This window comes from Mesoplodon mirus, assembly GCF_964341445.2.
Source record: "Mesoplodon mirus genome assembly, contig: HAP1_SCAFFOLD_1565, whole genome shotgun sequence".
Classification (NCBI taxonomy): domain Eukaryota; kingdom Metazoa; phylum Chordata; class Mammalia; order Artiodactyla; family Ziphiidae; genus Mesoplodon; species Mesoplodon mirus.
The window spans coordinates 1-25,275 of record NW_028294624.1 but is presented as its reverse complement, the minus strand read 5'-3'; the positions used below and the strand labels follow the sequence as shown (position 1 = coordinate 25,275).

At 36.8% G+C, this 25,275-nt stretch overlaps 2 protein-coding genes across 3 annotated transcripts; one reads left to right on the top strand and one right to left on the bottom strand.

Moving 5' to 3' along the window:
* Positions 1-1,233: 1,233 nt before the first annotated feature.
* On the bottom strand, positions 1,234-24,541 carry LOC309798070 (ankyrin repeat domain-containing protein 26-like). 2 transcript variants are annotated; one of them, XM_082646390.1, is made up of 8 exons: positions 23,106-24,541; positions 21,575-21,727; positions 18,661-18,731; positions 18,226-18,319; positions 13,969-14,075; positions 12,241-12,370; positions 3,663-3,880; positions 1,234-2,265 (listed from the first exon to the last, which is right to left on the bottom strand). In XM_082646390.1, the coding sequence occupies exons 1-8, from the start codon at positions 24,012-24,014 to the stop codon at positions 1,959-1,961; spliced, it is 1,989 nt and encodes a 662-aa protein (XP_082502516.1). In that variant the 5' UTR covers positions 24,015-24,541; the 3' UTR covers positions 1,234-1,958. The 2 variants fall into 2 exon arrangements, 1 of the variants encoding a protein (XP_082502516.1); XR_014292935.1 differs by lacking the exon at positions 1,234-2,265 and adding an exon at positions 5,992-6,282 and having other exon boundaries at positions 3,800-3,880; positions 23,106-24,537.
* Positions 4,020-5,555, top strand: LOC309798071 (maternal embryonic leucine zipper kinase-like; the record flags this gene model as incomplete). The annotated part of the gene is made up of 1 exon (XM_082646391.1): positions 4,020-5,555. One exon carries the CDS (start codon positions 4,020-4,022, stop codon positions 5,181-5,183), a length of 1,164 nt encoding a protein of 387 aa, XP_082502517.1. The 3' UTR covers positions 5,184-5,555.
* Positions 24,542-25,275: the final 734 nt, after the last annotated feature.

The following is a 25,275-nucleotide window of genomic DNA, read 5'->3' as shown; positions in this document are numbered from 1 at the left end:
TTTTATAATAATATAATTAAATAACACAATTGAAAAAAACTGTAAAATTACTTCTGATATATAGGACCAAACATCCCAGAATTAACTAGAATGTGAAAACTGAGGGTAAAATTAGCAAGACAGATACGTAGTAATCTCCTACCCCCACAATGGTATCAACTGCTAAGACTGAACTTCATGTACTGGTGAGGGAGGTAATAAATCTGTGTTAGGTACATGGAGTAAGCTTGCTGCTACAACCAGCACAACTGAAACCACACACCTAGAGCGGTACTTTGCTATAATTATTTTCCTTAAAGTTAGGGGAAAATGCTGAGTAAGATAAAACTTCACAGTAGGAATAGTCCAAAATGTTAAAACATTGCCAATAAAGGAGAATGATAAACAAATGCAATCTTAATGCCATTTTTAACATTTTACTTTGTAGAATCATAGCTAAAACCTTTAGAAGGCTATTGTTTTATCATGTCCCATCCAAAAACCCACCTCTTTCTATCATTTTAGACAGTACGTTAACACCTCTCATAGTATTATTTTACGTTTTCCTAGTAGAAATAATTATATTCCTAGCAATTCCAGAAGGCACCTTCTTTCTGTAAGTCTTACTAAGAATTAGGTGACCAACAACTGTATAATAACTCTTCCGCGGCATTCTGTAGTGATTATGGAGACATCTTTGCATCTTGATAGAGTTAAGTAGTGCTCTTCAATCTCTCTTATTAAAACCAGCACGATTTGGCAAAGACCCCACAAGGGAACTATGTATACCTAGTAACTACAACATGGAGTTTAAAATAAACTATTTTTCGATTTATCTAGAATTACTAAAAAAATAAACGCCTCTTTCCTCGAAAAAAATTAAAGGAAAAAATTCCCGCAGAAATTTTCTCTCACATTGTTTTTGCATTCACACACTCTTTCATCTTCATCTTGTAAAATGATACATTGTTTGATTTTTTGGGTGACAACTCATGAGAACATTCTAAGTTTACATCATGCTTAGCAACTGACAGAGGGCTTGACATGCATTTTCTTTTCGACCCTGGAGTCCAGTTTCATGGCTCTGAAGCACTTAGACCCAATTTAGCCACAGCACTGTCTAAGAAACCTTAGCTTTGCTCTTCTATGATTTCTTACGACGTGAAGCCAAATGAGAAAACAGGTTGAGACTTCATTTAACAAGGCCTACTTTTCTCTGCATCAAGAACGTCATGAAAACCCCATCAAAACCATAACCCCGTGTGCACTGAGTGAGATGCATATTTTAATAACAATGATACACAATGAAAACCAGTTGCAATTTAAAGACTCCCCATCATAGTCATCATTCATCCAGGTGATGGCAAGATAGAGACATAAGTGGACTTCATTTTAAAAGTTTAAATATTTGCTTTATTTACGTATTTAGAAATGTTCTACAATTGCTCAGCAAGACATTTTATAAAAATTCAATAAAAATGCTCTAAGTAAAATAGCAATTAAGGATGCACTCTCATGTACGAAAATGACAAAAAAATTTAACTTAAAAACAGAAATTAACCTATTTAGTGCTACAAGTCTATTTAATTCACAAAAAGGATTTATCTAGGATTCCTTTAAATAAAAAAAAATCCATATATGGTTAAGTGTTTGGATGCCAATCATTCACTTATGCTTAGGGGTAGAAAAACTAGGGTGCAGCAAAACTTGAAAATGATTATGAACCATTGCCAAACTGAAATCAATTAGAAGGTATATCTTTGGTTATTAGGCAATAATATTTAATTTCTAAAATAGGATTTAACTGCAGTTTTTAGAAATTTAAAATTTGTCAGTTTAATTACATTTACTGAATAAAGTTAATGATAAATCTCTCTTGAAAATGAGAAATCCAGGGACTTTAAAAAATCATAAAATTTCTGTCTCTTTATTAGCACAATTATGGCTTTTACTTCGTGTGTGTAAGTCAAATAAACAATTCAGAATTTCACCAAATTAGAAACAAGAATTATTATCAGAAATCTGAAACCCAAGGAAAAAAGGGTAATATAACTAACCTTGGTCCAGTAAATCTCCATGCTCTCATGTGAAGGGCGCCAACTTGAGGTAGAAATCCCTAAGTTTTCTCCTGGAGTAAGATATCTATTGAGCACTAAACTATTATTAATATTTCCTACACAAGGTGGCTTCAGGACTGGCCTCGTAGTAAGAGTGCTGAGTAAAGATCTGTTCTGCTGTTTCTCCACCAGTAGTTTGGTACTGACCTTTGCCAGCTTCTTATTAGTCCTGGGAAGATGGCAAAACACCAATTTCATTCATTGCATTTTCCCTAAATGATTTGTAAATGATTTGCATTTCTTAAATTGCCATAATAGTAAATGGAATGAACCATTAAACCACGTTTTAACACTGAAAATGGGTCAGAGCAGACCTATTATAAACAATTCTAGGTGTAAAATTGTTCTAAAGAAGTACATATGTGTCTGGGGGATCCTTAACTAACAAGTCAGTCAAAGTCAGGAGAGAGAAATGGCATCAGCGATGGAGACGGCTTAACAGGTGACGCTTGCTGCCTTCTGCGATGGCTGCACTTAGACACCCACCTTTAGTAAACCAGTTCAGGGATGAAAAAACAAACCATCCCTCAAAGACATTTTCAAGCATTTGCTTTCACCACCCCTGTATACACATTTCACTCATTACCTCAGAGGAATTAAGCATTCGGCACTGAGGAATAATCTAGAGCAGCGGTCCCCAACCTTTCTGGCACCGGGGCCAGTTTCGTGGAAGACAACTTTTCCATGGATGGGGGTGTATGGGGGTTGTCAGGATGGTTCAGGCGGTAATGCGAGCGACGGGGGGCGATGGGGGGGGCGCGGCAGGTGAAGCTTTGCTGGCTCGTCCACCGCTCACCTCCTGCTGTGCGGCCCGGTTCCTAACAGGCTGCGGACAGGTACCGGTAACACTGTTACTGAGGTACTGGGGGTGGGATCTGCCCTTGTGGTCTTCCACGCACACCCTCACGCAGGCCACCGTGTTATTTTTAGACACTTTGTGAATTATACGGCCCTTCGCCCCTCTGTTACTTTCCCCTTATTTCACAAGCATGCCTTTATGTAGAGTAGAAAAACTTCAAATACAGTAGTTTGTCTCAGGGCGCCCTCTAGCGATGATACCAAAGATCATAATCAAGAAAGTAAATTTACCAAATGCTAAAATGTGACGCTTTGCGTTTAAGCGGTAATCTTCCAAAAAATAATTAAACTCGTTAATATTTCTATTTACGGGAATTCCAACAAGAAATTTTATCTCAGTTACAAAGTTTCAAAAACACTTAGCTTAAAGACTAAATCAGGTTAACTATTGGGTTGGCCAAAAAGTTCGTTTGGGTTTTTCCAGTAACATCTTACGGGAAGACACAAATGAACTTTTTGGCCAACGCAATATATGAAAATATAAAAAATAAAGTTATGTAAAACCAACAAAAAGGTGGGGAGATGCAAACTGGACTCACATTTTAAAGGTGACTTCACTTACTAACATCATTTTCCAAAGTTATACTATCTAGTTAGCTTTCACTTCCTACTAATCTCATGAACCTGGCTCAATAAAAATTATGCTTTAGAGGCAAATTAATGAGCTAAATTTAAATTTATTTTCTATGATTCTACGTTTTGACTTACTTCTTTAGTTCATTTGCCAATGACTTTCTAACTTTTAGTTCTTCGAGGTAGAGTTGCTTATATTTTTCCAACTCTGCTTTAGTAGAATCTTCTTGAAAAGTTTTCATTTTGGAGAGTTCAGATTCCAGATCTTTAATTCTCAGTTCCATTGGACTTCTTATTGAAGCATTATTATTCTCTCTTAACTGCTCTAAGTTTTCTTGAGATGCTGCTTGTGTCTAAAGTCAAATAAAAACATACATGTTTAAAATAATTATAACCTGAATAATTATAGTATATTTGTTCCCTTTAGTTTTGTGTCAATGATTCAGAGAGCAATTTTAAATGTGAAAAAAAAGCTGAACTTTAAAAATATTTATGCAAGATTACAACTGTCCTGTTGAGTGGCAAGGCAAGACTCCTCTTTTTCACCTTGATGAAGATTGTGTAACGGAACTTTCTGTATATCACAGAAACAACAGACAAACAATGGAGGATTTAATTTCACTGTGGCAGTATGATCACCTCACAGCTACTTATCTTCTACTCCTAGCCAAGAAGGCTCGGGGAAAACCAGTTCGTTTAAGGCTTCTTTCGTCCTGTGGACAAGCCAGCTCGACTGCAGTCACAAACATCAAGCCAAAGAATCTGAGTCTAGAAGATGTGATCACCAGTGATGAAAATTATGTGGCTGGATTAATAGACTATGAATGGTGTGAAGATATTTCATCAACAGGTGTGGCTACTCCACAAACACCACAGTTTGCCAAGCATTGGATAGAGTCAAATGGTCTGGAATCTAAATCATTAACTCCAGTATTATGCACAGCATCTGCCAATAAATTAAAGAACAAAGAGAATGTATATACTCCTAAGTCTGCTGTGAAGAATGACGAGTGCTTTTCATTTCCTGAGCCAAAGACTCCAGTTAATAAGAACCAGCATAAAAGAGAAATACTCACTACACCAAATCATTACAGTACACCCTCAAAAGCTAGAAACCAGTGCCTGAAAGAGACCCCAGTTAAAATGACAGTAAATTCAGCAGGAACAGAGAAGTTAATAACAGGTGTCATTAGCCCTGAGAGGCGGTGTCACTCAGTGGAACTCAACCTTAACCAAGTACATGTAGAGGATACTCCAAAAAGAGAAGGAACCAAAGTGTTTGGGAGCCTTGAGAAGGGGTTGGATAAGGTTATCACTGTGCTTACCAGGAGCAAAAGGAAGGGCTCGGCCAAAGATGGGCCAAGAAGACTAAAGCCTCACTATAACATGACTACAACCAGATTAGTGAATCCAGATCAACTCTTGAATGAAATAATGTCTATTCTTCCAAAGAAGCACGTTGACTTTGTACAAAAGGGCTATACACTGAAGTGTCAAACACAGTCAGATTTTGGCAAAGTGACAATGCAGTTTGAGCTAGAAGTGTGCCAGCTTCAAAAGCCCGACGTGGTGGGTATCAGGAGGCAGCGGCTTAAGGGTGATGCCTGGGTTTACAAGAGATTAGTGGAAGACATCCTGTCTAGCTGCAAGGTTTAATTGATGAATGGTTTCCATCCTGCCTGATGAGTATGGGTGCGATACAGCCTACATGGAGCCTGGTGTGATGGGTTTGATTTTTAAAGTCCTCTGGAACTACGAACTTGTTTCTAAAGAGCTACCTTAAAGACCAATATCTTTTTGTTTTTAAACAAAAGATATTATTTCATGGATGAATCTAAGGCAAGCCCCTCTGGCATTATCTCTTACTGTCTTTTTTAATCCTGTGCGTTGTATATTAATAACTGTTGACTTTCTTAGATTCACTTCCATACATGAATGTAAGCTCTTAACTATGTCTCCTTTTAATGTGTAATTTCTTTCTGAAATAAAACCGTTTGCGACTATAAAAAAAAATTATCATCAATGTAAACTGAATTAAATCTTAATTACAAAATTAAAGTTGGATCATTCTTATATTCGTACTCATGTAATCTGATAATTCAAAGAATAATAGGATCAATTTAAAAATTTTTAAATTGAACAATACAGCTAAGAATAATCCAAGAGTATAGTACAATTTCTAAATCATAATATTTTCTTTTCATCCTAATAGTTTTGTTTTATACCAGTTGGTCTTCAAAATAAAATGATTCCCTAGTGAGAATCGTTCTGAAAGATCAATTTAGTGAGAATAATGATGGAAACTGAAATATTTAAAGGGAGAAACAAATGCCACCTTCCTTCCAGTAATTTACAAAACAAACTGCTATAAGGGAAGTAGAAGAAACATATAAAATGTATACATCTGAAATGTAATTTATAAATGTGAAGTGAATTAAAGCACATTACAGATCAAAAAATTAACCTGTAAAAATAGGTTGACTTCTTTTAATTTTTCTATTATATCCTGTCTTGCTCTTTCTTCAACCTCCCATTTATACTGCTCTACTTGACTGTGTTCTATCATATTCATTTCTATATGACTTCTGAGGTTCACTACTTCTTGTTCCAACTTCTTTTAATTCTTCTCTAGTTTTTCACATTTCTTTTGCATTACTTTCATAGATAATAACTCCTGTTGAAGAACTTGATTTTTTACACCCAGATGTAGACATTTTGAAGATGCAGTTTCCAGTTCTGCTGTAAGGTCATCAATCTTCATGAATAAAGTAAAATCGCTTGGTAATTAGGGACATAGACTGAGAATAGCCTAACTCAAAACCAGTATCCACTTTTAAAATAAATTCAGTTACAATAAAATGGTGTCTATACTGTAGCGTGTAGGACCTTGAATTACTAAGAAAATGAAGAAAAAAGTTCAAACCACCAAGAGCCACAAATATATATCCTTCACTGTCATCATTGTTACACAAAATTTGCATTTGATTTTATACTTTTATTCTTCTATTGTTTCATGCCTTTCCTCCATAAAATGACTATAAGTCACCTCTTAGTAGAAAGCCTCTTACTCCTTCCCCACCCCCATCTTAACCCACCATGATTTTTAAAGTTTTAGGGATATCATATTGAGTTATTTGGGGCTGAATTAATAAATGCCTCCCAAAATAAGACTCGGAAAATCAGACTCTAATGAGTCTTGTAAATATGGCTTCTAATACCATAAGCCTTTTTTCTGAACTACAAATATTTTATGCTAATTTGAATTGCATTCCAAGGAGAAATGCTTCGCAGGGTTAAGGAGAAATCACATCTCCCAGTGTCATAGTTTAGCGAGATGATCCATACATTTTTCTGAACAAAAAAATGCCATTAATTCTTGTAATGCTTTGTTACTTTCCACAGAATAAGAGAACATACTAAACAAAACAAACAAAAAACTTGCTGGAATTTCAAGGACACTGAGTTGGGAAGAACTACTTCCCTTTAGACAGAATGATTATTTGGTCAGACAAGGTAAGTGGATGTGGTAGTTTAAAAAACATGTCTACATGTTTTGAAACTGGTGGCTCAGTGGTTGAGAGTCCGCCTGCCGATGCAGGGGACACGGGCTCGTGCCCCGGTCCGGGAAGATCCCACATGCCGCCACGGAGCGGCTGGGCCCGTGAGCCATGGCTGCTGAGCCTGCACGTCCAGAGCCTGTGCTCCACAACGGGAGAGGCCACAACAGTGAGAGGCCTGCGTACCGCAAAAAAAGGGGAAAAAAAAAACATGTCTACAAATTCTTGGACACTTATCTCACGAAATTCTCAGGGCTTCGCAAGACTGTTAATGGAAGCCTGACGGCCCTTGAAGAGGCTGAAGGTGACAGCTTCTAGGCAAGGGAAGAAAATGACACTGCAACCTGGAGGTAGGGGGATTCTAGCTACAAAGCAGCTGAAAGTAAAATTGATGAGAGGGATAAGCTAAAAAAAAAAGACTATTGAATATAAAGGATCCAGGACTCATTGGGTTCAAATATCTGTATCCCATTTACAGCATCTCCACATGCCCAAATAATGCTAAAACAGAGAAATAGCTTCTGGGCTAAGATCAGATTTAGGGTGCTGCCAGGAAAACATGGTCTAAAGATGAAGCCAAGACTGTAGAACCCTTTATTAACACCCTGGAAAGACTTAAGTTGGTGTCTCAAATTCCTTTAAGGATCTTTAAAAAGCATAAGAATTTTAAAGGCATCATCCTACAAAGTTTCCCGTCCTACCGTCCTACAACAGCTTCACAAGAAGCCCAAGGGGAAGAGCTTATCTCAAAAAGATTTGGGAGGGTAGCTTTTCCAATGTCATGAACCCCAATAAAATTCACAGGACATTCAAAGCTTTAAAGAGAACTGTGGTAGCAAAAACACTGCTTGCTAGCTTGCATTAACAGAGACCAAGACAGTACAAAATGAGAAGAGGCCTCTGGGATTTTCTTAGAAGTTCTGTAAGTCCCCCTTCCTCCAGGTTTCAGTGTCATTTTCTTCCCTTGCTGGCTTGAGAAACACTACTCAGCTGCAAACACAGGTCATTTCTTATGAAAAGGACAGAACAAAGAGCTCAGAGGGTACAGCAAAGGAGAATCACTTCCATGGTCGGGACTAAGTCCTAATCACAGAGCTGGCAGCAGGTATCAGGCTGTATTTCAGAACTGCTATGGACCAGCATGTCTTCCACTTTCCATTTCTGAAGGGGAGAGTCTTTAGCAGTTTAACAGAATGTTGGTTATGTGGGTGACAGAAGATCTGTCCCTTTAGTTCTCAAGTCTTAGTACTGAGAGGATTGGTACTCAAGGGGCTATACTCTAGAAACCACACCCAGGAGCCTCATCCCCATCCATACCTGGTGAAAGATGGTAAGATCCTGGACTCAAGCCTGAGCCTGACACCATAACAATTGAGACTTGTGGGGGAACTGAGTAGGGATAAGTGTATTCTTCATGTGGAAGGAATATAAAAATTGTGGCCAGTGGGTAGATTATGCTGGTTTTTAAATGTATCCATAAGTTTTTGAAAAAAATTATCCCATAAGAAAAGGTAGACTATGGGCCAGGCATAAGTGACTTATTCCTAATGAACAGAATATGGTGAAAGAGATGCTGTGTGAATTGCAAGGCGAGGTTAGACAAGGCAACACGGCTTCTGCCTGGTTCTTAACCTTGGAACCCAGCCCCATGTTGTGAGGAAGCTCAGGCCACAAAGAGAGCCTAGGTGTTCAGGGTAGGTGTTCCAACTGAGGGGAAGAGAGGCCAGCTGTCCTGGCTATGCTTTTCCCAAGTATAGATTGTGAACAAAATAAACATTGCTTATTTCAGCTACTAAACTTTGAGGAGATTTTTAGGAAAAAACAGATAGAAAAGTGGATGAAAAAAAAGAGATAATAAGAAACATAACTTAGACACAGTAGAAATTGGTTTCCTATAAACTGGAATCTAATAAACGTTGAGATTAATTTAAAATGACAAACAATGCTGATGAGAAGAAGCAGATAACTAGAAGAAAGACCTAAGAACTATTCAGGAGGAAGTTTTGGGCAGGTTCCCTTCACTTACAATTTCTTACAAATAGGCAGGTATGCCTCTTCAGAATTTCCCCTCAAGTTTGAAGATAAGCAAGATTGGTAAGCAAGGAGACATATGAAGTATAATAGTTGAAAAACAACTAGAAATCGTCAGTTTAATTACCAAAATCAGACTTCTTTACCTCATCTCAATTAACTGAAATTCTAAGGGATAGGCAACTTTGAATATTTATTAATCTAGGACTCAATCTTCATTGTCCTTTCCTCAGAGAGGAAATAAAACATCATGGAAGGATTTTTAATCTTCTCAGTAGTAAAACAAATGGAGTGTCCTTTGGCAGTATATAATTAAATACAATTTTTCCTTTACCTTACTTAAAGCTTGTTTGTAAGGGAAGGTAGGATTTCTCATTTTTACATTGTACCACAGTGCTTCTCTATATCATACAAACTGGCTTTGAAATTTTGAAATTCAAATTACTAATCTATTATTTGTCCCAGATAAATTATTACCTTTTTAAAAAAATTTATTTTATTTATTTTATTTATTTTTGGCTGTGTTGGGTCTTCGTTGCTGTGCACAGGCTTTCTCTAGTTGTGGCGAGCAGGGGCTACTCTTTGTTGAGGTGCACAGGCTTCTCATTACGGTGGCTTCTCTTGTTGTGGAACACGGGTTCTAGGTGCATGGGCTTCAGTAGTTGTGGCACACAGGTTCCACAGCTGTGGCTTGCGGGCTCTAGAGTGCAGGCTCAGTAGTTGTGGCGCATGGGCTTAGTTGCTCCATGGCATGTGGGATCTTCCCGGACCTGGGCTCGAACCATTGTCCCCTGCATTGGCAGGCAGATTCTTAACCACTGCACTACCAGGGAAGCCCTACCTGGTTTTTAACAGCTATACTCTTAAAAATTTTTCTTTGGATGGGTTGAAATAGTTATTCTATTCATTATGTGTTAAGCTATAAAGTACAGCTATGCATCTCTTTCTTTTTCAATCAAAGAAGGTAGATACAGGGAACTGTGGTTTCTGAGAATGCAGGATCTATGTCAAGAATAAGATCAGCACGAGTGTTATACACAAGAACCACATCAAAAGATGATTTAATTGTGAATTGCAACATGATGGCTTAGAGAGACTTCCAATGAGGAAAGCTGACAGCCCAGACTTAATCTTCTCCTAGATGGTGAAACCTATGGATGAGTCTATGAATTATAATGAGCTAAACATAATGAAGCAGAGAGCAGATGAAGTCAGCAGATCTCGTGACCACGATTTGATGGAAACTGGAGTGAAGTGGGAGGCACTGGGTGAGAGACTAAAGGTCTGAATGGAGGGAGAAAAAAAGGAATGGACTTTACCTTTGTAAACCTACTTCCCATTGTGTCATGGGGTCAGTGAGGCATAAGCTGGCCACAGGCTCCTTCAAGAGGCAAAAAACCTCCACGGAAGTAGAGTTAAAGACATTCCACTACACTGACTTTTTATTATTACATAAAACAACTGGTAAGATGCAAGATGACGAAGAAAGAATTCTCATAAAATCTGACTTGATACTGGCATAGGACAGACATATAGATCAATGCGTTACCATTGAGGATGTAAAAGGAAAGCCCCACATTTACGGCCAACTGATTGTAAGAGTGCCAAATAATTGAATGAGACAAGAATAGTATTTTTAACAAATGGTACTGGGACAACAGAATATCCACATACAAAAGGATAAAATTAGACCTCTACCTCATACCATATGTAGAAATTAAGTCAATATGCAAGAGCTAAAACTACAAAAGTCTTAGAAGAAAACACAGGTGTTTATCTTCATGACTGGATTTGGCAATTCTTAGATATGACACCAAAAGACAAAAATCGACTAACTGAACTTCATCAATATTAAAGACTTCCGTGTTTTGAAGGACACCATCAAGAAGGGGAAAGGGCAAGCTCCTGAGTGAGAGAAAATACTTGAAAATCCTATATCCGATCGAAGACTTGTATCTAGGATACAAAAAGAACTCTTACAATTCAATAATAAAAAGACAATCCAACTTAAAAATGGGCAAAAAGTTGAATAGACAGTTCTTCAAAGAAGATACACAGATAGACAATAAGCACATGAAAAGTGCCTCAACCTTATTAGTCAACAGCAAAACGCTAATCAAAACCACAATGAGATGCCACTTCACACCTACTAGGATGGCTATAATCAGAAAGATGGGTAATGACAAGTGTTGGCGGGCATGTAGAGAAACTGGAATGCTTACACACTTTGGATAAAAATGTAAAATGGTGCAGCCACTCTGGAAAACAGTACGGCAGTTCCTCAAAAGTTTAAACAGAGTTACCATATGATACAGCAATTCCATTCATAAGTATATTCCAAAAAGAAATGAAAAAAATATGTTCACACCGAAACCTGGACATGAATGTTCATAGCAGCATTATTAACAATAGCCAAAAAAGGGGAAACCACCCAAAGGTCTATCAACTGATGAATGGATAAATAAAATGTGGTATGTCCATACAAATGAATATTATTCAGCAATAAAAAGAAATAAAGTATTGATCCACGCTACAAAACAGATGTACCTTAAAAATATTATGCTGAATGAAAGAAGGCAGTCACAAAGGACCCCATATTCTGTGATTCCACTGACATGAAATATCCAAAATAGGCAAATCTATCGAAACAGGGAGTACAGTCGTGGTATTAGGGCTGGGAATATGAGGAAGGGAAAACTGGCACAGGGTGATGGCTAAAAAGTATAGGGTTTCTTTTTAGGGTGATGAAAATGGTCTAAAATTGATTGTGGTGATAACTGTATAACTCTTTGAATATACTAAAAGTCACTGAATTGTACAGTTTAAATGAGTGGACTGCATGGTATGTTCATTATATTTCAATAAAGCTGTCACCAAAAAATAATGGATGCTTTGGGGTAATGGTGTGCTGCTCAGCTTCAGATCACTAGCCATGGTTCAAGACACAAACAGTCAACAGTGTGCCCTTTTTATGGAAAAATTATATAGGAAAAAGCTGTCTTTTTTACTGGTATCAAGTCTAAAAAATTAAGAGACAAATCTGTGTTTCACTGCTCAAAGCATGGAGTGATTTATATTTCCCCCAATTAAGTGACTTTTGGGTCCCAAAACTGATTAAAAATTACCTTATGTTTTAGCATATTAATCTGAATATCCATTTCACTTTGACTGGTTTTTAAATCTCCATGGAAACTAAGCTCTCCATTTTCATATTCATTTAACTTCCTTCTTGGCATTTTTAAGAGTTTCTTAAGTCTGTAGAAATGCATAGAATGAATAAGTCAAGTTCTTTAAGAGTAGATAATTAATAACTATTTAAACAGATATATGTTCTATCATATAAAATAAACTCTATAAATTATAATCCTTTCTCATCTGTTCTAATCTAATATGGGTTGAAAGCATAATAACTAACTTATAATCTTAGGTAAATAATATGAAGAAAAATTTTACGACACATGCTAAGTAAAGAGTTAATATAGTATGTGTATACATATATTATACGGTTCTTATAAGGAAGCTGTTATTAGTATCCATTTTTAGTATGTTAATATGAAATACTAACTTATTATTAAATACTAGTTATAAACCAGACATCAGTATCCAAGCTGAAGAAGAAGAGCATATCATATATGAATGTTTTGAAAAGACACAAAAAGACATTTTGGTACCTACTGACCACAGCCTCTACAAGAAGCAAAGAAATAACACACAAAAAATCATCGACACTCACTCACTCAAAATAGAAAAAGAAACAAGAAAGAACAATCTTTGGCGTCTGAGCTGCTGGAGAAGAAAACCAGGCTGAGCTTCATAAAAAAGGAAATCAGCAGAGAGAGAATGTGTACCAGTCCCTTCAAGCTGTTTTAAGAGATCTAGAAATCTTGCCCAGCACAATGTTAACAAAATGCCAAGCAATGTAGAGAAAATTAAATGAGAGAAAAATACTTATGAGAATCAGGGAAGAACCATAAGTACAATACCAAAATCCACAGATGCTCAAGTCCTCCTAAGCACATACTCCTGTATACTTTAAATCATCTCTAGATCACTTATAATACCTAATACAAGGTAAGTGCTATGTAAATAGTTATAAATACAATGTAAATAAATTCTATGGAAATAGTTGCCACCTGAGGCCAATCCAAGTTTTGCTTTTGGGAACTTTCTGGAATTTTTTTCCCCCTGAATACCTTCAATCTGAGGTTGGTTGAATCTGTGGATGCTGAGGGCAAACTGTGCTCAGCAAATAACCAGAAAGGAAGCCATGTGGAGGCATCACAGACATTGGGAAACACTCTATTTTTTTTTTTTTATAATCTGAGTGGTCAAAACATGAACATTAATTTTATTATTCTTTAAGCCATACATATGTTTTTGTATGTATATTTTAGAACTAAACTTTTAGAGCAGAAAGAAAACATAAGCAAGATCAAGATAGTTTTTGATGTTGTTAAACAGTGACACAAATAGGTTTTTAGATATTAAAATACTTGAACGCTGAAGGGGAAGAACACAACTAAAAGAGGGCAGGATTACCCAAAAGGAGCAAAGATATCTTGCAGACATAAAAATTCAAGGTAGATGATGAAGAGCAGAGTGACATTACTATATGCAAGGCACACTATTGTTATTGTTTTAGAAATCATTAAAGAGGAACTGTAGTACTGGGGCACTCAAAACAGTTTCAGATTGTGCTGTGAGTTTCTAAAGTAAACTTTTAAATAGGATGGATGATTTGTTTAAGTATGAATATACACATATAAAATGAATTTGTATCTAAGGTTTTAATAAAACAAAATTATAGTTAAATCAATTAATTGTTGAAATTATCAGAAATATTAAAATCTTACCCAGTAATCTCTTTTTCTAATTCAGTATTTTTCTTCATTACTCGATCCAAACTATATTCCAGAGACTGTTTTAACTCAATATATTTCTTGAATTTCTCCTTTTCATCCTCAAAAAAAATTCATTATTTTTTAAAACCTAGAGACTTACTCTTCTTTCTTAAAAATATTACTTCTCATGAATTCATGAGTAATATATGTTTATAGTGAAACACAGTTTATAAACCTGATGCCAATAAGGACAGATTTCAAAAATAATGACTTTTCTTGAAACAGCTTATATTGATTTTTCATTTTCATCATTTCATCATTTTTCTAGAATTTAAACTGCCAAAATTTATTTGTTAAAAACAGACGTTTTGGGACTTCCCTGGTGGCATGGTGGATAAGACTCCATGCTCCCAATGCAGGGGGCCTGGGTTCAATCCTTAGTCAGAGAACTAGATCCCACATGCAGGCCGCAACTAAGAGCTTGCATGCCACAACTAAGGAGCACACCTGCTGCAACTGGGGAGCCCGCCTGCTGCAACCAAGACTTGGAGCAACCAAATAATAATAATAATAATAAATAAATAAGTAAATAAATAACCCAGAGGTTTTTACACGTTAATGAAATTTTTTTAAAGACTGGTTATATTTACGTTTTAGTTTCTAAAGATGCCCTAGAAACATTTTCATCAACGGTTTAAGATATTCCAGGTTTTGTTAAATCACATCTTACTAATATAATCTTTGAAAAATTCCCACACAAGATAAAGCCTTGCATTCTCTGTAAGCATTCTTCCATAGGTTACAATTTCTCCATTTCTATTAACCATTCTTCTCTTTAAATAAAGTTTAAGTCCTCTGTACACTAAATAAAAATGTAACTTCGGGCTTCTCTGGTGGCGCAGTGTTTGAGAGTCTGCCTGCTGATGCAAGGGACACGGGTTCGTGCCCCGGTACGGGAAGATCCCACATGCCTTGGAGTGGCCGGGCCCGGGAGCCATGGCCACTGAGCCTGCGCGACCGGAGCCTGTGCTCCGCAACGGGAGAGGCCGCAACAGTGAGAGGCCCGCGTCCCACATAAAAAAAAAATGTAACTTCTTCTTGATTCTTGTAGCTTTTTCTCTCATCCTTTTTCTCCCTCACTCCCGCTACTGGACTCTTACATTCTTTTTTTAAATTAATTAATTAAATTTATTTATTTATTTTTGGCTGTGTTGGGTCTTTGTTGCTGCGTGCGGGCTTTCTCTACTTGTGGTGAGCAGGGGCTACTCTTCGTTGTGGTGCGTGGGCTTCTCATTGCAGTGACTTCTCTTGTTGCAGAGCATGAGCTCTAGGTACATGGGCTCAGTAGTTGTGGCTTGCGGGCTCTAGAGCGCAGGCTCAGTAGTTGTGGCGCACAGGCTTAATTGCTCTGCGGCATGTGGGATCTTCCCGGACCAAGGCTCGAACCCGTGTCCCCTGCATTGGCAGGTGGATTCTTAACCACTGCGCTACTAGGGAAGCCCGGGACTCTTACATTCTTTAACGCATGGTCTCATCCATAATTCATCTTTCATCACTTATTCTCTTCTTTTACACTAAATTGACTTTCAATCTTGTAACTCCACTAAAAGTTTTGAGGGTCATCAAGAACCGTTTCTTCTTCAGTCCTTACCCTGCTTCACTTCTCAGCAGCAACCGCGAACATGACCACACTCTGCCTCTGCTCCTCTGAGCCCACCTCAGTCTGAATGACAGTAACCCTTGATGTTCAGTCCTTGACCCTTTCTAATCCTCTTTCTAAATTCTCTCAGGGCTCCTTACATCTCAAGGCTTCGTACCAGATTCCCTAACCTGCCTTTCCAGCCTTGACCCCTTTGCTGAGATCACCTGTACTTTTCTCTCCCCCTTCTTGCTCCTCATAGACAACATCCTCAGCCACACTCATGAGCCATTACTCAGTGAGGATTATCCTTGTACAGAGCTATTCTTGGACACTTTACGTTTATTCTTATTGGTGTTACTTTGAGTGTAGTGTTATTTTCTAATCTTGGGGGGCACCCTCACCCTTAGGATGTTGACCAGCATACTTTGTCTTTATTTTCTTTTACAATGTGAAAGTTTTTCACAAGGATCAGATTATCAATTATTTGCCCTTGTTTTCTTCTCTTTTTTTTTTTTTGGCTGCATTGGATCTGCGTTGCTGCGTGTGGGCTTTTTCTAGTTGAGGTGAGTGGGGGTTTCTCTTCACTGTGGTGCGTGGGCTTCTCACTGCAGTGGCTTCTCTTGTTGCAGAGCACAGGCTCTAGGAACGTGGGCTGTAGTAGTTGCAGCACATGGGCTCAGTAGTTGTGGCTCGCAGGCTCTAGAGTGCAGGCTCAGTAGTTGTGGTGCACGGGCTTAGTGGCTCCCCGGCATGTGGGATCTTCCCGGACCAGGGATCAAACCTATGTCCAATGCAGTGGCAGGTGGATTCCTAACCACTGCACCAGGGAAGTCCCTGCCCTTGTTTTCTTTTGAATGATTTCCTACTCCATAGAGACCTGACCTTATGGAAGTCTTCTGACACTCCTTTCAGGTGAATACTCAACTATATTGTTTGGAGTCTTGAGTCAGCTAGAGCTCTCTCTTCTTCCCAGCCCAGATTCTTCATCTCAACACTGTGTTGACCATATATCTTAACTCAGGTTGGCTCTGGCCTGGGGATTCCTGAGATGAGAACTTTAGGAGAAGCCAGGGCTACTGACTGAGTTGGTGAAAAGCTCCTCATTAAATTTTTGATTTGTGTAGACCTTAAAGTGGCCAATAATTCTATGTCATAATCCTAACTCATTTCTATAGGAATCTACAGAAAATCCCTCATTATTTTTTTTTAAAATGCTTAATCAGTGTGGGGTATCCTTACAAAATTTTCAATTTCTGATACTCGAATAGATGTGTTTGACAATGTAAGGGGACATCTGGCACTCTCATTCACATGAGACTCCCTTTGTCAACATATTGTGTTGTCACTCGTATGAAAAGTATGCTAATACAATGTGACTAATGCATATCAAGTCTAGAAAAAATAATTTTCAATGTTTCTTTGAACACAAGAAGGGCCAGTCAATAGAATGTTCTAGTCCCCCTGACAGGTATATCTGTATAATGACACTACATGAATCTAACTATTGTGATGGAAAGAAACGAGTTGATAGGTGCATCTACCTCATCCCTCCAACTTAGGGTTCAAAATAGAATCTTCTGATTTTTAAATCATAAGTAGCTTCCCTACAAAGGAGAGTATAAATGGCAGGAGAATTCCTTTCTGCTTGGTAAATAATTACATAGCTTTCACTATACATTGATAAATTGGAATCCTGGATTACACATCAGTCTTTTCTGAGACTGGCTGTTACACCTTTGAAAGGCTGATTAACTCAAGTGTCTGGGAGAAAAATTGTTCCTGAACTTGCCATGCTAGGAGCACCTGTTACTATGTAAGGCCCTGATTGAGCAGCCATTTCTGCTTTTTCACTGGCATCTCTTTTCTTTTTTTAAAGAAAAAAGGGGGACTTCCCTGGAGGTCCAGTGGTTAAGACTTTGCCTTCCAATGCAGGAAGTTTGATTCCTGGTCAGGGATTTAAGATCCCACATGCCTCCTGGCCAAAAAACCAAAACATAAAACAGAAGCAGTATTGTATCAAATTCAATTAAGACTTGAAGAATGGTCCACATCAAAAAAATCTTTAAAAAATAAAGTAAAATAAAATCCAAGAAAGGAAAAAATACATTCCTTTCAGAAAAATGCTTGCATAGTGACCCAGTATTCCTTCTTGATAAAGAAAATGAACTACAACATTAAAAGTAATTCATTCTCAAAATAGCACTGGAGGGTTTAGATTACAAGGGAAGTTCAGAATTCTAGATCAAATCATTACTCAAATTTCTGGACTCAAACAGATATTTGTGTACCACTGTTCATAGCAGCATTGTTAACAATAGCCAGAAGGTGGAAAAATCACAGTGTTCATTGACAGATGAATGAATAAACAAAATGTGGTATATATAAAATATTGCTTTTGGACTGTCACCATCTTTTTAATTAAAGTCTTACTATAAAAATCAATTTTATTATTTCAGTCAACTTCCTCTATAAAGAGGAATTATGCTACCAGTAGCAAGTAGTATCAATATAAAAATAAACTCTTTTATCAATGAGACTTTTCATAGTGTCCAAAATATTCTTATATATTACTAGTAAAAAAATTAAAATTCCTTTTCAGCATGACAGAAATTAAGAGATTGACTTACTGAACTTGTACTTAACAGGTTTTTCTGAAGCTCTTCAATTTTGTCCGCTTGCTCTTTGACTGTAGCTTTTAAGTTGGCATTTTCAATTTCAAGCCTAAAATGCATATTTTAAAATAATTACTCTCACACATAGATTTTAAAATACCACACAGTTTCTGAACAAACACCTGCAGGTTCAATTACATACATTCTTAGAATTTTGAAAAGTAGATGATTTGGCAATTGTGCCGTTTTCTAGTTGTGTTCTGTGGATAATGTGAAAAATTTAGAAATAATGGAGAAAAATTATGCATTTCAAAATAGCTCAAAGCTGAAATGTTTACCCAGCTTTACAATGATGTATTTATTGTCATAACTGATATAATTCTCATACTATACTGCTTATCTGCTCTATACTTATACTTAAGTTATTTTCTGTGCTGCTTTAAATTGTACTTTTGGATGTGATCCTGCGTCTTCTCAGCACATCTCATGGCCTCTGTACATCGATCCTGTGCTTCTTGCAACTAAAAGGAGAAAATTTTTTTTAAATTACTGATAATCTAGCAAATCCGCCATCATCTGTTTTTATGTCTTTCATCTGCATATTGTTTATGGCTACTTTCCTGCTGCAACAGCAGAGTTGAGTTGCTACAACAGACACCTTGTGAACCACAAAGCCTAAAATATTTACTATCTGGCCCTTTACAAGTTACTGACTTCTCGTACTAAACCACAACATCATTCATGCTTTAAATTATATTTTATCAAATAAATACACAAATTTATAAATTGGCCAAATGGGGAAAGACATTTATATTTTTTACTCCACGCTCTATACCAACTATAATTTTAAATATCCACATATGTGAATGACCACAGCTCTTTCAGTGATTATGAACGTTCACACTACACACTACTGTTGGTGACAACCAGATGCTTCAGGGACTAGTGTGAGAGGTAGTATCTACACAGGAGCCAGAATGCGTGGGTCTGAGTCCCAATTCCACCACTTATTTGCTGTATGTCCTTGAGCAAATTACTTAAATTTTCTGTGTCTCAGTTTCTCCAGCCGTAAAATGAAGATAATAATAGCACTGACCTCACTGGGATGTCGGGAAGATTAAATTGGGGGTGTGTGTACATAACGTATTTAGAAAAGTACGTGGCACATAGTAAATGCTAAGTGTTTACAATCAGAATTATTACTATTGCTGTATTTTATGTTCTAAACAATTTGATATTTTAGGCAGATGGCATGCCAACAGAAGTGGTCTCCTGTACAAGTCACACTGAAATCATTCTCCATCCCATTGAAATTGGCAGTAAACAGGGAGCATGAGGACCAGAATGTATGTGCCCAGTACTTCAAAAACTTTCACTGATTCCACTAGTCCTTTTCTCCACTTATAATAATTTATAACTTACTTCCTCTCTGTACTACTCAGTGGGCAGTGATCATGGACTAATATGCAAATAGCACCTCCTGGATTGAGTGGTACATAACTTACATGACCATCAGAGGAAGGGTTAAGTCACTGGCATGGAAATATCACCCTACTGCTAAATCAAAGTTCTGAATCAATTCACTCCCAGCAACCGGTTATGTCTAGAAAGCACTCGGATGAGAAAATTAAGGTTATGTGGTATGGATATTGGAGAAGCTATCCACAGAGCGTTACAGTTGGTGAAATGCTATCAATGTGAAAATCCCCAGTTCTGGCTGCATAATGAAGGAAGGCAAATTTAGATTTTTTTTTCTAGAGTGAGGGGGAAAAAAAGAGCATTTAATTGAACAATTCTCCTCTATTAGATTAAGAGCTTTTAATTGTATATTTAATTGCTTAAAATACATTTTAATAAAAGATTATATCAATATCTCCAAGAAAAAGTTATTGTATGGTATAAAGGACTTAATTGTATCCTAGCAACTGTTAAGCTAAAATATTTTCAATTTATGCAAGACAGGTGCCGTGCATATCAATAAATATTCCCTGTTAGACAAATTTATACTTAGACGAGATTCTCTCTCATGAAAAAACATTAAAACAGTGTAAAATTAAGGGCTAAACTCTTCTTCACAGACTAGATGACAGGGTCAATGAGAGCTAGGACAGTCAGAGAGAGAGCTTCATGGAGAAGACTCGGGGCCAGGTCTGAATAAATGGAGGATTAGGCAGGAGGAAAAGAAACTGTAAAGACAGAAAGGACAGCATGAGTAAAGGCCAAGAAAAGGTGAAATCAGCCAATTAACTCAGAGGATAAAACCCAACAGCAGGGAGATAAAAATTATGTCCACACAGTAACTTGTAAATGACTGTTCACAGCAGCATTATTAACAGCCCAAAGGTGGAAATAACCCAAAGGCCCATCAACTGATGAATGGATGAACGGCTTAGCCACATAACGTGCTGTTCGACAATAAACAGAAATGGAAGTACTGATATGCGCTATAACATGGATGAACCTCGAAAATGTTACGTCAAATGAGAAAAGCTAATCACAAAGGACCACATACTGTGTGATTCCATTTATATGAAATACCCAGAATAGGCACATCTACAGATGCAGAGATTAGACTGGTGGTTGCTGGGGCTGAGGGAGATGGGGGCCATGGGTGATGGCTAATGGATGCAGGGTTTTCCTTTGGGGGTGATGGAGATGCTCTATAATTGATGCCAAGTGCACGACTCTCTGAATATACACGGAGAGACTGAACTACACATTTTAAATGGGTGAATTATGTGATATGTGAATTATCTCAATAGTTTTTTTAAAAATACAATGGCAGGATCTAGATAATTTTCTTAATTTTCTATTTTGGGTGTACATACTATACACAATCTGAGTATCTCTACGCTTTTACAATATATCTAAAATGAAAAGAAAATGAAGGCAATGCCTAACTTCAACTGGTTTGTATAATGACCTTTCTGCACAAGTTATTCTGAAATCCATGAAATAAATATACACAGACACTATATCCATTCACAAAAGTGAAGATGAAAAATGACAATTTTATGGAACATTCCATTAAACATTATCCTCTGACTTTATCTGGCTTGCTTCATCATGGTAGTAGAGATATCACTAAAAAATACTGTTTAATAGAAAAAAAAAGTCTCTCAACTTCTGTGAGGAATCACGCACAATTCTCAACTTTCCTAAGGGTAAATATTGTAAGAAAAAATATATAATGCAAACGGCAGGATGAAAGTCAGAGTTTAAGAAACAAGTGCATTATAAAGATAACAAAATTATAATAAATTTACTTGTAACGAAAATACAAAAAAAGCCATCCATGAAAATTAGTGTCCTAAAGCACTTTATCCTATACATTAAGTATTGACACGTTAAATTTCATAAAAACCTGACTTGTGACTTGATGTAATTTTTTCTTTAAATCCTGTGCCTCATCTTCTAAATTAGTACGATAACGTGACGTGGCCTCCAGTGAAGCCTCTGACATAGATTGCTTTATTAGGGTATCAGCCAGTTCTTGTTGAAGTTGTCTCACAAGTGCCTAATAAGATACTCTGTCACTGATTTTATAAATTACCTTATTATTAAGTTATGTTAATAATAGATAACTCCAACCTATGTACTTTGAAAACTATCACCAGAGACATCAATTTGTCTCCTTCTTCTTGTATGTGCACCTTCCTGCTCACTGAATTTGGTTTAAGACACAGAAGGTGTTACCCTCCGGCCTTATCGCTATTAAGTTACTTAGACAATGGATTCAGTCCCACTATCCACTCCCCGACCTTCCCAATCAATTTGCTGAGCTTGAGGACCTCCTCAAGTCTCAGAAAGAAATGGGTGTGTAGGTGGGACGAGTGGTGGGAACATCTTCCCTCTTCTCTACTGGAGGCTTCCATTAACTTCAGAGATCCTCACATATTCAATCCAGTGCTCAATAGATTCCTATCTCAGAATTAAAATGAGGTCATTCCCATTTTAATTCCTAGAATTAAAATGAGACCTTCAGGGCCTCCCTCTGCCTCCTGATAGCAGCCCCTGTGACCCTGTCCCCCACCCTATTCCTGCTACTCATGAATCTGCCACCCCTCGCTAGTCTGAAAATGGGAGTCCAATGCCAAATTAATAAGTCACAGAGAGCTACAATTCTCTTTGTATTGGACAGATTTATATCCAGATGATAGTAACTGAGCCTTGAAATGAGAATTATGAGCAAATTATTTGTAAAAATGTTCCCAGTAAATTATAAATAGAAGTGGGAAGATTAAATCAAGTATAGTTTTGCTAAAGCTCACTACTTTAATCCCAAATTATGAGTTAATGAAAAGTAGATGCCTTTAAAGAGTTGAGAGGTCATAAGAATACATGGTTTGAGGCTGAACTATTTCCCAAATTAATTCAAATTGACATGAATAAAAATAAAATTATATCAACTAAAAAGTTATGACAAGCTACTGAAGGAAAAGTACTATGAGATATGGCATCGACACATCAGTTCATTTGGGAAATCTGGAATTGACTGTCAAGGTAATACACACAACTGAACCTTAATTTCAAAATAATTCATTTTAGATCTGAGCGTTTCATTTATCTGCTTCATCATGATACTAAAATGTGGTGACATAAAGATTAAAATTATTAGCTTAGCAGTAGAAGAGTAAATTACTAATACCTGTCTATACCCATTAACAATTTATAACTTAATCTCTTAAAATTTCATAGGTGACACAATGTCTACTCAAAGTAAAGCACCTCTCAGGTCTAATTATTTATTTGCTGGATACAAGGTATGCTTTTAGGCTGATTTACAGTCTATATATTATTTCTATTCAACTAGATTCAACATTTAGCCATAATCAAAATCACTTTGAATTTTCTTTCAGGAAGTCTGAGAATTATTTCTCTTCTTGGATACTTACTTCTCTTTCTGTTTTCTCATTTTCATACTGATACATTCTCTCTTTTAAATGATTACATTCATTGATTAACTCCTTGTTCCTTTCCTCCAGCATCAGACCTTGTTTTTCACTTTCAGCTTGAAGTTTTTTCACAATCTCCTGAAACTGGTCTTGGATGTTAATTACTGTCTTCTCTCTACTGTCGGCTTTGTTTTGCGCATCATCCAGTTGCTGTCTGAGCAATATGTTTTCACTCTGGAGTTGAGATAATCTCTCTTCTAAGGATTCCTGCTTTCCAATGTATTTATTCACTTTGCCTTGTTCGCTTTGATACATGTGTTCAAGTTCCTTCTTTTGACACTGTGCTTGGCTTAGGTCTCTCTGTACACGTTCTAACACCAAAGTCTTTTCTCTGAGAGCATCCCTCGTGTGATGGAGCTTGGTTTTTAGGCTACTGAATTTACTTTCAGCTTTAGAAAGTTGCTGGGAAAGCATCTCATTGTTATCGTTCAGGTTAGACACATCAAAATTCATTTTGTCCTGCAAGCGTAACCACTCATCTCTTGGTCTCTGGAAGGCAAGTTCCAGGTCTCTTTTTGATGTCTGACTTTGATGGTGATCATGTATGGTAGCAGCCAGTCTAGAACGGTCGGATTCCACTTCTGCTTCCTGTCTGTCTTTGCTTTGTTTTTCATTCTCCAGCTTAGAGTTTAGCATTGTATTCTCAGCTGTCAGAACATTAAGCTGTCCAGTATATTGGAATATTGTCTTTGTTAATGTTTCCTCATTCAGTTTTATTGTCTTTTGAAGATCATCATTCTTTTCTTTTACAATTTCAATGTCCTCAACATATTTCTTTTCCTTTTCCTGGTTCTGACATTTTATTGTGTCGATTTCCAGTCTTAGCATGGCAACTTCATCCTGCAACATGTGGTTTTTATGTAACAGATCTTTTTCTTTTTCAGGACTATCGGACACCTAAGTGAAATAAAGGAGATTTTTAGCTAGTACTCAATAAATTGACATTTCATGATTTCCTCTGAAAGACTAACCTATATGTTGATACAATGAAAAGGCTGCAATAAGTGGATATCCAACTGGAAAAAATAAGGTTGGATACAAACCTCAGACTTCTTACAAGCAGAAATCTTCAAAAGTTCAAAAATTTAATTGAAGACAATGAATCCATGAAAGTAAAAAACAAACCACAGGAGAATTTTTAAGAAGCTCAGAATTGGAAAGGCCTTTCTCTAAATTATAACAAACCCAGAAGGCTTAAAATAAAAGATTAATAAATCTGACTATACTTAAAAATTGCATCTGATGTGATATATTTATACAGTGGAATACTACTCTGCCATAAAAACAGAATGAAATAATGCCATTTGCAGCAACATGGATGGACCTAGAGACTATCATTCTGAGCGAAGTAAGCCAGACAGAAAGACAATTATCATATGATATAGCTTATACATGGAATCTAAAAAAATGATACAAATAAACTTATTTACAAAACAGAAAGAGACTCACAGACGTAGAAAACAAACTTATGGTTACTGAAGGGGAAAGAGGGGGAGGGATTCATTAGGAGGTTGGGATTAATATATACACACTACTATATAAAAAACAGGTAATCCACAATGACCTACTGTGTAGCACAGGGAACTACACTCAATATTTGGAAAAAGAATCTATAAAGGTATATATATAGATAGATAGATAGATAGATAGATAGATAGATAGATAACTGAATCACTGTGCTGTATACCTGAAAATAGCACAGTATTGTAAATCAACTATACTTCAATAAAAAATAAAATAAAATACCACCTGCTAGCTTAAAAAAAAACTACGTCTGCTATCTAACCTATACAGCTACCCCATAGTAAAAGCCTTAGCTCTGTATATATTTTGACAGATTAAATTTCCTAAAATTTTTTTTCCTGAGAATATTCCATAAATATTCTATGTTTCTAATATTTATATAGTCCTGAGAATATTCCATAAATATTCTACGTTTCTAATATTTTTATAGTAAGTTACAAGAATCACATCTACTGATAACTGTACTAAGCACTTCTACAAACATCAGTTAACTCATTTAGCTATGACAGTCCTGGAAATGAGGAAGTCAAAAATACAAGCAAGCTGCAGGCTTTTCTCCAGGTCTTCTGACTTTACTATGAGTCCT